The 14,757-nt window shown below is 39.9% G+C and overlaps 1 protein-coding gene across 2 annotated transcripts; it reads left to right on the forward strand.

Moving 5' to 3' along the window:
* The first annotated feature begins 161 nt into the window (after window positions 1-161).
* On the forward strand, window positions 162-14,332 carry LOC145932966 (uncharacterized). 2 transcript variants are annotated; one of them, XM_083032195.1, is made up of 4 exons: window positions 162-536; window positions 5,214-5,345; window positions 6,393-6,952; window positions 8,537-14,332. In XM_083032195.1, the coding sequence occupies exons 2-4, from the start codon at window positions 5,228-5,230 to the stop codon at window positions 10,334-10,336; spliced, it is 2,478 nt and encodes an 825-aa protein (XP_082888321.1). In that variant the 5' UTR covers window positions 162-536; window positions 5,214-5,227; the 3' UTR covers window positions 10,337-14,332. The 2 variants fall into 2 exon arrangements, with proteins under 2 accessions (XP_082888321.1, XP_082888320.1); XM_083032194.1 differs by lacking the exon at window positions 162-536 and adding an exon at window positions 887-1,062.
* Window positions 14,333-14,757: the final 425 nt, after the last annotated feature.

Consider the following 14,757-nt stretch of genomic DNA (forward strand, 5'->3'; position numbering starts at 1 on the left):
AAGCAGTGGTATCAACGCAGAGTACTTAGGACGACGACGACGACGACGACGCACGTACACATGGCCGTCGCGTCGTCGTTGGCCATGACGGTCAACGTAGCGGGGACGTCTACGTGATGCTACGTAGCCTACGCTATCGCCGCGCGTTCGTCCATCTGTCATCCGGTTCTGTCGCGGTAGACTCGACGACGATTCGCTCCAGGAAAGAGAAACGACGATTATTACGTGTGACGAGAAGCCGCGCTATCGGACGCCTCGGGGCCAGGGCGCCGTTGCACACCGACCGACGGCGGAGCGGCGTTGCCGTCTCCTCGCCGCGGCCGCGATCGCGACCACCGTTGCTGCTACCGCCACCGCCACCGCCACTGCCGCCACCACCGTCGTCGTCGTCGTCGCCGCCGCCGCCGCCGCCGCCGCCGCCGCCGTCGCCGCCGTCGCCGCCGTCGCCGCCGTCGCCGCCGTCGCACCGTCGTTGCCACGTCCGCCGCTACGTTCCACTGTCGGGAACGACGACGACGATCTCCTCGGACACATTGGTAAGCTATACTCCTAATATGCATGTTGCTCTCTCTCTCTCTCTCGGAATAGTCCGCGTATGAATCGGTGTGTGACATACCGCGCGGCTCTAATTCGGTATACCATGACGCGCAGTGCTGCTCTATGGTGTGTATGTATGTACATACCTCCTGTAGTGGAGCTCTGCAGTCTGTATACTCTGTAAAGCGCCGCTTCGTAACGGTAGTAGGAGGGGGACCATGGATGTCCGTGTATACTTGAATAGAAGGCATGGTCTCTCCCACCTGAGAGGGCACGCTCGCGACCTCGGACGTTACTTTGGGATTTTTACAGAGTGATAAGGCGCCTTTAGGAATGCGTACTAGTCGCGATCGGATGTCGCAGTGTTTTTTTTTTTTTAGTTTAAGAAAATACACGAGACGCGACAGATATATGTATAGTGTGAGTACACACTGTACCTCCCACAGTTATCGCGAGTGATAATTTACCTATCGTGTTACAATGATATGACGCAAGAACTGACTGATATACAAATAAAGAAGAATGGTATGTTTCATTGGAATTTTATTCGTTTGTGAACAGTAGAAATATGTATTAATTAAAATGCAATTACTGCCGCATGACAACGTAAACAAACCATTTTTATTCCATGAAATGAATTTCATTGAATTTATTTGAATTCCATTGCATGTGGACATACAAAAAAAAATATTCTAGACGAATAGCTATTTAATATTGGAGATATATTTATTTTATCGAATTTTGTTTCGCCTAATGTTCACCTGTTAACTTGACATTATATGTTTTGAATTTTACTTTTCTCGGACAGAGATTTTCATATGTGTTATTACATGATAGATTTAGATGTTATATATTATTTATTAAATATATATTACTGCAATTTTTAAGGTAAGAAAACAGGCAATAATATGATGCTATTACACATTCCATATAGGATGATCTTTAAATAGACATAATATTTGCATATGTTCTTCTCAATATTAATACAAAAATTTAATCTTTAGCATATTCCACGTTTTATAAAAAAATTCATTTATTTGACGAATAATACAAAAAAACTTAATATGCATTTTCTCGCTTTTGACATGATCGAATATGATTACAAAAATGTTAAATATTTATGATAAACATGTATGAAATATATGCGTAATTTATGCGTTATTTCTTCTTTATCATGCAATTTCTTTTTTTTTTCCTCAATTATATAACACACACGTATGCATATTTTTACATATTTCTTTTCTTATCGATCATCACGACACATTTCTTCAAAAATGTTTTGAAATCTATATGATCCTATATACGACACACATCTCTCTTGAAAACTGTATTCTGATGATGAAAACGTTCGTTGGCATAAATTTTATATGCAGTCAGATTCGCGACTCTCTCATAAAAATTAACGCTTTCAGATAAATTCGGAATACTGATGTTTATTTATAACCGCATGGTAAACGTTAAAGTTAGTGGTCAAATGTAAATGATAGATAATTGTTAAAAGTTGCATCATACTGTAAAATATTTTGTGTTTAAGAAACGTTTTATAAAGTGACAAAAATATCTGAAAATTAATCGATATATTATATATATATAGCTATTTAGTTTTAGCATAGTTTTTATAGGTACAAAAAAAACTGCAATGCTATAGCCACCATCGTATTAAAAATTGATGTATATATTATACACCGTTCTCACGATGATATATATTAATTATAGAACTGCGTTAATTTTACATTTTTTAATTCGAGTCGGAATTTAAATCGAGAAAACTTGTCAGTCAATCGTTTTTGCCTCTTTCGACCCACTAATAGGAGAAAGAGAGAGAGGAATGTGCGATTATTCGAACGAATCCGTTCCTTTCGGCCTTTCGCGATAGACAAACAGACAGAAGTCTCGGAATCGATCCGAATTCGTTTGACCTCGCGAGTTTGTTTATCCGACGCGAGCGATGACACGTGACTCGATTTCCGACGAGTCACGGCATGCGAATAAGGAACGTTTTCTGGACTTGGCGCCCGCGTATCCTCCTCTCTCTCGCTCTCTCGCGGGAAAGATAGAGGGGGAGGGACGGGGACGAAGAGAACGTCCCCTCTTCTCGCCACGTTCGACCTTGACGGATCATTCACAGGCCAGAATCGCTTTCGCACGGATTCGTACGTCCGTGCAACCATACCATGGTTATACCATACCACCACAGGTGGTGGTCGACTTTCCTTTTCGCAAGTTCATTAACCTCCTCTCTTCGCCCATTATGCCACCACAGTGGATTCGGCACAGCGTTTCGTTATATTCCCTGTAGAAACGATTTCAAAAAGAGTTCGATACACTTGCGAACAATAGTTTCCGAACTAGATTTTTCCGGACCCGCATAAAAGGTAACAGAGGAAGCACAGAAGTTAATTGGCACATTTAACGGCAGTATTAATAGAAAGAAAGAAAACACAAAACATTTGGAGTATCGTTCATTATTTTAAGCGCCAAGAAAAGACAATATATATACTTTGAAGTTGAATAATTTGATTCAATTATATACATATATACCTGCATATAATTTTTTCTTTATTTATAATTGTAAAATTGTTATAATTATGTTTGCGCTTATATTTGTTATGTCTACATATTATTTAATCATCTAATACTAATACAATTATTTAATAATATGCAAATAATTGCAAATATGATTCTTATATATTTTATATATGATGCAGTTTTTATATTTCTTTACGAAGAATGCGATAATATGTCTTTCGTTTTTTATAGAGAATCTTGACAAATACTAAAAACGATTACATCTATTTATCAATCATTATCTTACTAATTATTCCGTTAATTGATTAAAAATTAGTTTTTTCACGCCAGTTGTTGCTCTTTCTTTCGTTCAACTGTGACGAATTTATAAACATTCGCACGTAGCTTCCACGCTTAAAACGCATCTAAATAAAATAAAAAAAAACTTTTAAACAGAGTAATAAGGAAAAAAAAATACCGATTGTGTGATTGTTACCGCTTCTCGTTTTTACGTTTTCCTTTGTACGTTACGGCCTTTAGCTATTCTTGTCGCCAAGTAGGCGCACAAAAGAGAGAAAGAGAGAGACGGAACGAAACTCTTATACACGATACCAGTGATGTGCGTTTACACGTAAAAAAATAATTTTTTATTTTTTACGTAAAAAACGTACATTTTTACGTAAAGAATGTAAAATATGTAGAAAATTAGTAAAGAAAGGTTAGGTTAGGTTAGGTTAGGTTATACTCTTGTACTCTTGTACTCTTGTCTTGAGTTATGTTATGAGTTTATGAGTTATGACGTTATATTATGAGATTATGACATTATGAAATATGACTGATATGTAATATATGATTTGTTTTTGTTTTATTAGAGTCTATAGTTTTCATTTTGTTTCAAAGTTTTCATTTTTATTTTATATATAAATTTTAAAAATTTATCACTAAGAATATAAACACTAAGAATATAAAAATTTATGTTCTTTGGAAAAATTTATGTTCGTGGTTCGTGTGCATTTAACCTTTTATACTATTACTTTTAAAATAAAGTAATATAAAGTTTGTCCAGTTTATATAATTTTGTTAGTAATTTAGGCTATTTTTTACATTGTTTACATTCTTTACGTTTTTATGTAAAAATTGTAAAAAATAAATAAGGTAAAAAATTAATTTATTACGCGTAAAAAATTACGTAAAGAATGGACGTAAATTATACGGCACATCACTGCACGATACACACGCACTTACATTCGTACCTGTGTATTATATACGTTACCGCAGAGTCGTCCGGGCGCGTGTTTACCGGCTCAAAAGTATCGCGCGCCGGGACTCTTGCGACAGACGAAGAGAGAGAGGGAAAGAGAGAAAGAGAGATACGAGAGTAGAGAAACCATCCCCTTTAAGAGATAGACCTTAAAGTCTCCGCCGGCCACGCCGGCACGAATTTCTCCCGGGGTCTCCCGCGGGAGAGACAGATACTCGTCCACGCGTATACATACATATATGTACGTACGTACGTGCGGTATATGGTATATCGCGCATGGAAATGGTGTGCCGCGTTGCATCGGTCTCTCGGAGAGAGTCGCGTCGCGCCGGCGCGACGCTGCGAGGGATTATCGCGTACCGCGATCGCGTGTGCACGCGTTCCCGCGCGTACATTGCGCGGATAGATAGGCAAGCGGCAGCAGCGTAGGCTTGCACTCCTGATTAAGCGTCTTCTCATCGTGTCGTCCGTCGAGAGATGCGCGTGAGAAAATCGCACGTCGTGTCGCGTCAACTGCATTAGAGTATCTCACGATTGTGACGTTTATTATCCGCTTTACCTTCACGTTTCCGCTCCTCAAGATTTATTGTGAGTTCTGCTCTTCATTTAATTTCTAATTTTTATATAATAAGTTATGTAAATAATTAATATATAACTATTTTACTTATTATTCGATTATTTTAACGAGCCAATTTTTATACGCATTTATTTATTTTGTTATTTTTTTTTAAATATAAATTATTAATTTCTGTTATTCGTCGGATAATACTGCAACGTCAGATAAACCGAAGACAACACGATATTCTCTTAAATTGAAATAGAATTGAAGGTTAAAGAGTAATCCCGTGTATGACAGCTGTATCGTTCGCGATAGATGATTAACAATCAATTGGCACATCTGTTTCAGCACCGACTATCAATATGGAGGCAAAGGAAAGGGAGAAGCCGCTAGTCAAAGACTTGAATGAACATATCGTGTGTCCCCTGTGCAGAGGATATCTCGTAGACGCTATAACTCTGGTGGAATGTCTGCACTCTTGTTAGTATTTCTGCGTACAGCAGCTATCATTTCTTATCATTAAACGTCGAATGTTATGACGAGTACGGTAGTTCGTTAAAGACATAATTTGCATATTTTTAAGAGATATATACATCAGAAAGAATACTTCTTACAATTAATACTATCTAAAAAGAACTTTTCCTTTCTTTATCTTGCTCTCCATTCGCTGCTTCTTTTTTCTTGTCCTTTCTTTTTTTTCCTCTCTCTTGATCACTATTTTTGAAGATTGTCTTTCTTAAGGCTCCTGGGTGCTCACCGCGGCCATATTGGATTGTGACGTCAGAGGCGAGAAAGCACACGCTGAAAATTCTTAGATGCCATTTTTTAATGAAAAGATATTTCGATTAAACAGCACTTCAGATGGCTTTAGCACACTCTTAAAAACCCCCGAAAACTATCCTTTTCCCTTTATAATCAATCAACATCTGTAAAATGATCGAGATATCAGACTTTGACATGCGGAATGACTGCGCATGTGCAAAGACTAGACGGACTGGGCTTCATAATATTACATTTTACAGCTGTTGATTGATTATAAAGGGGAAAGGATAGTTTTCGGGGTTTTTTAAGAGTGTGCTAAAGCCATCTGAAGTGCTGTTTCATCGAAATATTTTTTTTATTTCGAAATGGCATCTAAGAAATTTTAGCGTGATTTCTCGCCTCTGGCGTCACGATTTCGACATGGTCGGAAAGGAGCCAGGAGCCTTAAGTGAAAGATCACATTCTTTCAAGAAAACATTCTTTCTGCGTATAGATTTCTTAAAATTATACAAATTTTACATTCTTTTATGTTTATCTTTCCTGGATGATTTATTTCATAATTTTAATTATCACGAGAAATATTTATTCGATAACAAATTACTATTGTTTCAAAAAAGTATGATTGATGATGACAATAAATTATCATGATTTGGAGAAAAAAATCGTAGCGTCACTCGTTCGCTCGAATCGATATCGCATCTATTTCGGAACGCGATTTCGGTGTCTCCGCTCTTGCCTCACGTCGCGGACGCGCGGCACCGTCAGTTTGCAGAGGCTGCATCGTCCGACGTCTGAGCAGCGGCGCCCGCGCGTGTCCCGTGTGCAACGTTGCGGCCTCGCCGCCGCTTTTGCCCGACACCCGGCTCCAACGGCTCGTGTACCTCGCGGTACCCGGTCTCTTCCGGTCGGAGCTCGAGCGCAGACGTCACTTTCGTCTGGTGAACCCCCAATGTCCGCCCTTGGCGTCGCCCGTGGGCGCCCTCGATCTCACCCTGGAGGACCTGGTTAGTCTGAGCCTGAAAGAGCTGCCGGACGCGGAGGACGAGATGAAGGAGGATGCTATCGCGCCTCGCGATTCGTCGAGGAACGACGAAACGTTCTCCGGAAGCACGCGATATCTAAAGTGTCCGGCCGCCGTGACGGTGCGTCATCTGGTGAGGCTGCTGATGCTGAAGAGAGGATGGGAGGAGGCTAACGCGACTGTCAACGGTGTTAATAACAGGATAGAGATTATGTACCAGCATCCCGACGACGACGAAAGTATGCGTCCGCTCGATCCGTTTTGGACGCTCCTGGATCTCGCTTACATATTTCGATGGGAGAAGGTGAGTTTAATGATTCAGTTTGATGTGCGATGTATATGATTGATCTGCTTTATAGATTCTAGCAGACCAAGTCTTATATTAATTCTTAAATAATCACCTCTGATTTGAGTCAAATTTGCTCGAATTAATTTTTCTTTCGCGCCTTTGTATTTTCATCTTCTTTCTTATAGAAAAAAGAAAATAAATATATTTTTATTTATTTTGCATTTCGATTAGAGTAATCTTTTTAACACATTGAATAGAGACATTCAGCAGGCAACGGCTGTGAAAATTCGTGGAATGCAGAATTATCTTTACTACATTCGCATATGATTTATTTTAGCAAAGAAATAGCCGTTGTACTTGATTCCTACCTGCTATTTGACGAGAAAAAATAATAAAAATTATATGCGTATAATAAATCGATTTCCGAAAATAAATGCATGACTCACATTTAGTTTCTTTGGTTTCGTAAATCTTGCAAAAAAAGCGACATTCTCTCATCCAAAGATTATTTTATCGCATTTTTAAATCTGATTTCAAATGTGTGATGAATCTGGCACCGGTGCTTGAAGATTCACACTGGCCTGTATATATATCGTTAAATTTTTCAGAGAATTTAAAAATCTACCTTTATTTATTTCTTCTTTTAAAAAAGGTGCAGTTTTGCAAGTTTTTAACCATTTTTTTACTAATTTTCTCGCAATTTTAATAGTTTTTTAAACGAAAATGTATAGAAGATACCCTTAGAAATATGCACGGTACAACCGGAACCTATTGAAAAAATTGACCCTTATGCTCCTCAGGAGATGCATTTAAAAATGTATAGTTCCACAAAAGAATTTCTTATTCTTAAAAGAAAATTACTATATTTTTTTGTAGCTAGTAATGTTGTGTGGAAAATATTTTCAGAAACTTATACAATAGTTTTTATATACAATTGTCGTTTTTCTTCTTATATGGGGATGCACAATTAGATACATCAAAGAAAAGTATAATAATGACACTATTGAATTTTTAACTACAGTTTTTCTACTACTGCTACTTTGTCAGTAATTTATGAAAAGTTATTAAAATATTATAAAAGTATTATTGCTTTAATCTAATTTTGTATTTATTCAAGATTTAATTTATCTTTGTATTATTTTTCTATTTATTTAGTATTTTTAATATTGATTACTTTTGGCTGAAAATCTTTCTTTCATGGAGATAAATACAGAGAAATCTAAATCTCTAACAAATATAAATATAATAATAATCAAATAATATGTGAATCTTTAACAAACAATTCTTCTGAGAAGAATTAGGCTTGCAATTGTAAAACTTTTCGATGCTATTAAATGCAAAAATTTTATGATACTTTTTCCGTTTTTACGGTATTTTTTTTCTCGTCATAATCGTTTAACTTGCCCCTAAAGAGCTTGCCTTCACACAGGCACAGGTAGAAGACCTGTCATTCATAGATCTAATTGTCTCGAGTTTAGAGATTCCCCATGAAAAGGATTCTAAGCGGGTTCCCCTGTTTGCTAAGGCCGAGCCTGGCTGAAAGCTGAAAGGCCAGATAGGCTTTACGAATGGCGGCGCGATGGCTCGTGTCTGTTGCAGGAAGCGCCGATGAGGCTGTTCTACCGAGTGTTACGAAAAGAGGAGGCGGTCTCGATGTCGAAATCTCCTTCGTCATGCAAGGACGACGCGATTAAGGACGAGGACTCGCCGGCGATCGAGAACATGCAGCGACCGCCGACCCCGCCGCCGAGTCCTAAACCCAGTCGCGAACCGGAAGCGGCCGAGGCTCGCGGCGGCCCGGAAGCCTCTCCCCGCGTCCTCGAGACGAGCGTCGACGTCCGCGACAAGGAGACGAAAACGAAGAAGCCGCGCTGCGAGGTGACCCCCGTCATGCGCGCCCCGGACCCCCCAATCCCCGGCGGACTCGCAGCGAGTCAGCATCATCATCAGTCGGCGGAGAGCGCGAAGAGCAAGGATCTGACGAGGCTGGAGCACCGGAAGCGGCGCAAGCGACGAAACAAGCGGGTGATCGCGGAGATCACCACGACGCCGCGCGAGGATCTGCTGAAGCTCAAGGTCCGCCTGACCCCGTGTCCTCCGAGGATCACCTCGGGCACGGCAACAGGTGGCGGAGCCGGGGGTGTTGTCGGCGCGGGTAGCCAAACGAAGGAGAAGTTGCTGCAGATGCGGGCGGTCAGACGCGAGAAGATCAAAGCGACGATCGGTCAGCAGCGATCGGCGACAACGGCGAGTTCGCTGGCGCGGGATGAAGTCGGGTCCAAGGAGGGCGCCGCTATGGAGACGGAGGAAACGATCGAGGACATCATCGACGGCATTCCCGACGAGGTCGTCCGTATCGCGCAGAACATCAACAGCAATCCGAACGAGGACGTCGCTGTCGCGGCGGACAGGATGACCTCGGGCAAGAAAGAAGCGGAACCGACTAAGGATACGTCGGAGAATAACGGCGAGCCGGAGAAGCCGAAGAAGGACGAGGAGATTCTTCGGCGATTGGGTTTGGTGGCTATCAACGAGGCCGGGGGGAACAAAACGGCGAAGCAGCGCACGCAGACCAGCACCGACAAGACTGACAACCTCGACCGCGAGAAGTTGGAGAAGCAGTTGCGCGAGAGCAAGGCGAATCGCGTGCGGAGTCTGCTGGCGGAGAAACAGATGCGCGACACGCTCAAGAGCATGTCCAAGACGAAGGAGGACCGGGCGACGCCCGCATCCACGCCCATTTCCGTATCCGCGCCGAAGAAGAAGGAACCGCCGCCGTTGGCGCCTCTGCGCGTCGCCAAACCGTCCGGCTTCGCCGCGTCCAGCGGCGTCGTCCTGGCCAACACCACGTCCAAGTACGAGACGCCGTTGGACCTTAGCAGCGGCGGCCCCGCCGTCAACGACAACGTCCTCGATCTATCGGCTACCTTGCCCGGACAGCCGGCCACCTTCTCATCTTCCTCCTCGTCGTCATCTTCTTCCTCTTCTTCGCCCTCGTCCTGCTCGATCCCGCCGTTATCGTCGTCCCTGCCGTCGTCCAGGCCACCGGGGCGACTCGCGATCGGCGGCTTCCTCCGCAAATCCGCCAAGGACCGGGGCCAGCAGGAGTCGAATCTGAGGACCCTCTCGGACGTCGCGGTTTCCCGTCTGAGTGGCTGCCTGACGGAGAAGAGTCCGGAGCCCCTCTCACTCGCTTCCGCGAAACTTCACAACGCCGCCCCCAGCAAGGTCGCCCTGCGCATCCCGCAGCTGCATCAACGCATCCCCGGTTTTAACATGAAGATCAAGCCCAATCTCGGGGTACGGCATATCCCGAATCCCCAGGCGGTCGTGGCCTCCCAATATCGTAATCAGAGGGCCAGTTACTTCAACGCCGTCTCCCAACAGCCGCCGTTGTAAATCTGTGTCTCTTCTATAATCGTCGTATAATCCATTCTTTCTCTCTTCCGCCTCCTTCATTTTTCTTTCTTCTATCTCCGACGTCGAAAGACGAAAAGTCGCGAAGGACGGAAGTTCCATTACCAGACCAAAATCCAAAGGCTATTATATGTTATATACGCGTTTTAACCTTTTTTTCTCCCGACGACTCGCTCGCTCATGACACGTAATCAGATTGATTCGGAAAGACGATTTTATTACAGTGGTACGACTTCGTGATATGACTTCCCGTTCGTGAAAAAAAATTGCTCGTTCGAATGAAAGATACCGTGAGTATCTGACACTGTAAGAAAAATTATACACGATAGTTGGAATATTGATGCTCGTAAGTATTATCTTTATTGGGGCAAAGTGCCCTTTTATACATAATAATGTCTAACGAACTATTTAATCTCCCTATCTAATGTTGAGTTCAGCTTGAATACAAGTTCGCAGATACAAGGTTATTTCCTGATAAACTTTACTTACTATAAATTCTTTATGGAGTTTAAAGTCAAGTGTTTCTTCTATAAAAGCACACATTTCTTCTCTCAGCTCTAAAGCTCAAGTATAAATAGTTTTTAAATTATAAGTGATTGAGAAAAATGGACCAACTTTTTGCGAGCTAAGCTTTCGCGGACGCGAATAGAATAATAGAAGCTTATTCTTTGATTAATTGATATATATGTAAGTGAATTTCTTACTTTAATAAAAAAATTTCAATCCAAAGCTCCGGACGTCGAGCGATCGTTCGGATGTTAAAAATTATCCAATAGTGAGAAAAAAGATGACGTTCGATGAAATTTTTATCGATCGAAAAATCTCGAATTCTCTTGAAATTTTTGTAAAAAAATATTCATAGATGAAGCTGATCGCAACACAATTTTCGCTCGCGCTGATTAAATCGTGTGTTCCTAAAATATATGAATATCGAAACTTGGAAGAAGCAAAATTGTCACGCGATATTCATAGCAAGTATTTATATAGCTCTGTATATCTATTGCGAACATGTCAATATTCGATATTCTAGTTGAAATTCTCACGATATCCTACTGCTATCTCGACGAGAGAATCAAAGAGATAAAGAATATGATAGAGTTATATCTCGAAACAATCGTCTTACTCTCGTATCCATATTAGAGGTGAGTATAGAAAGATCTTTGTAAGTATATTACACAAATTATAGTATGTCCGTACTCTCGATCTGATTACGCCGTTGTTCTTTGGGGGGGGGAGGGGGGCGAGAAGAAAATCACACACCGATCACATGTCGGATTATTGTTACCTAGATATATCAAAACTGTGTGTACTACGACTGTAATAATGTATGCCTGACCTGCGTCGCGGTCTATACTCTTACTATGGTTACCAAACGGATCGATCTGACAAATGAAAACTTTCGCGAGGAAAATCCGTAACGTCGCCGTATCCGATATATTCCGACCGGGAACGAATTAGTCAGCATATAATATAACAAATAGTTTTATATATATATATATATATAAAATATGTATACAATATATACATAAAATTATCCATTATTCAGCGAGGTAGGATTGTGCGAGTACTTCGAGTTTGCGAGAGAGCGAAAATCTGATTCGCGCGAGTAATCAAAGATTTTTAGCAAGCTTAAGGCTCCTGGGTGCTCACCGCGGCCATATTGGAATTGTGACGTCAGAGGCGAGAAATAACACGTTGAGATTTCTTAGATGCCATTTCTAAATAAAAACATATTTGCATAAAATAACACTTAAGATCTCTTTAATACACTTCTAAAAAACGCCGATAACTATTCTTTTCCCTTGACAGTCAATCAACAGCCGTAAAATGATCGAGATATCAGACTTTGACATGCGCAATGACTGCGCATGTGCAAAGACCAGACGGACTGGGCCTCATAATATTACATTTTACAGCTGTTGATTGATTATAAAGGGAAAAGGATAGTTTTCGGCGTTTTTTAGAAGTGTATTAAAGATATCTTAAGTGTTATTTTGTGCAAATATGTTTTTATTTAGAAATGGCATCTAAAAATTTTTAGCGTGTGTTTTCTCGCCTCTGACGTCACGATTCCGACATGGTCGACAAGGTACCAGGAGCCTTAATATTTATTTCATCGAGTAGGCAAATTCCCCCCGAAGCGATCGTCAGCAGTGAGCCGAGTCTTTCGTTATATACATATTTTGATTAGTGTATCTTATTATATATTTTGCATTCGAATATCTTATTGTTAGCCGTAGAAAGGGATATACATTTTAGTTGATCGAAAAAGTTCCATGCGCTTTTATGTATTTTATTATATTTACAATTGTTGAATTATTTTAGTCGCTTGTTTGTTGATTTAATTGCGTGCGTGTAGAATGTTTTTGTTTTCGTTGGAAACATTCGAGATAAGTTAGAAGTAGTTACATATGATACAACACGTGTAATTGAATAATCTCAATTAATCTTGGATTTATGTATGAAGATTTTCCAAAGATGTGTAAGTAAATAACGTAACGAAATCCGATCGTGTTACACGAGAGGATGGAGTTTTATCCCGTTCCACGTGTATGTTACGTCGATATTATCCTCAGGAGATTTATCCGAGAAGCGAGACTCGTTTTTTTTCTCGAGTGTTCGCACGGGCCTATTATATAGTCGGGCGATATTTCTCCTTCTCTCTCTCTCTCTCTCTCTCTCTCAGAACCTACAATTAGCGAAATATACCTACATGTAATAATTTGTAGAGATGCCAAAGAGAACGCCAGAGAACGTGTGCAATGTATTAGTGCAATTTAATTATCGTGTAAACGTTTAACGTAACCGTATAATCGATCTATCGTTCGGCGATTCTTAATCGTCGCCGAATTATAAAAGGTAGGTAGATAGGTAGATAATCGTATATACGGACACACATATGCGAATTGCGTGATTTGTGATTCCCCGATTTGGGACTCTGTAGCGTATATAGACGTAGAGGGAGACAAGAGGTGTTTTTGTATAACAGCACATTTTTGTGAAATTTATAAAAAAAGAAAATGTTGCGAGAGCAGATTTTTTCCAAGCGCGTCGTCGAGCGTCGCTAAAAAAAAAAGTCTTTTGACTGACAAGCGTTTAGACTTTAAACAAGTCGGACGAAAATTTTACGCCACGCATACATATTTAAAAAAAAAAAAATTTTTTGGCGAATCTTATTTAATTCTTTCAAATTCGAGCGATATACCTACATTTTATCTTATCTTCTGTATTAGAATAATTCGTTCATATATGATATATATATATAGAAGCGAGGTTCTCTCGTATTTTTTAAATATTTCTTTGGATTTTGAGTTGAAAATGAATATAGCAAAATCTTAAGCATTAAAAATGAAAAAAATTATTCGAATGAATTTATATAATTGTGAGAAATTTTTTAACTTTATCAATTTTTTTAAAAAGTTAAAAATGCGAATGCTTCTTTTTTTGCTTCTATATCCTTCATATAAATGCCGAGCGTTTTGATAAAAAATAAATGTCAGCATCTTGAATAAATAATCATACATTATCCGGAAAGAAATCACTGGGTCATGGAATACTCTCTGGAATAAGAATTCTCATAAACTCGATCAAAAAAACGACCAAAGTATATAGCAGATGGCAAATAGCGTAAAGTTTTCATAAATTTATTCGCATAATGTAAAATAATGGTTTGAAAATTATGGTTATGGTTAGGAGATTAATTGAATAAATATCAAAAAAATTCCGATACGCGAACAATATCGCTACATTTTTAAGGTGCGAACCGCAGCGGATGATAAGACGCGGAAAAGCATTCGTAAAAAAAAAAAAAACCCGTTGCTTCCTTCCACGTGTGCTTGCGATATATAAGATACAGTCGATGTAATCGCTTTATGCTAATTCGTGCATTGGAATTCATACGTAGCGAAATCGCACACGCGCGAGACGGACTATAAAACTTACGATTTGAGAAAATAAAAATGCGTATTCGATAATAAATTGTTCGAAGTGGTCTTAAATTTCCTTGAACGGTTGCTTCCTTGACGTTCATGTTGTAATTTTTAAGCCCCTTTTATACATAGATGATGAAAAAGATGGTCTACGACACATTGATATATGTGTGACATATCTTAAAGAATTCATAAATCATAGAGTCATTTTTATATTTGCGTAAAGAGTTCTGCGAATTACAGCTGATAATCTCTCTCATATACTTGCAGCATTCCCATTGTGCCAAAACGTGTAAATTTGAAAATTTTGTGCAATGCGTGCGCTTTTTTGTCTAATTTTATTTCCGAATTTGAACAATAAATAAATTTTAGATTTATTCTTCTAGTTTTAATTTGTTTAATATTAATGAATAAAATTTGTAAAGAAAAAGCGTCACACACACACAAACTGACATATCATTTTTTTCTAGCTTT

The sequence above is a fragment of the Prenolepis imparis genome, unplaced genomic scaffold (genome assembly GCF_030444845.1).
Source record: "Prenolepis imparis isolate NDT839.2.m4 unplaced genomic scaffold, iyPreImpa1.0 SCAF_2, whole genome shotgun sequence".
In the NCBI taxonomy this organism is placed as follows: Eukaryota; Metazoa; Arthropoda; class Insecta; order Hymenoptera; family Formicidae; genus Prenolepis; species Prenolepis imparis.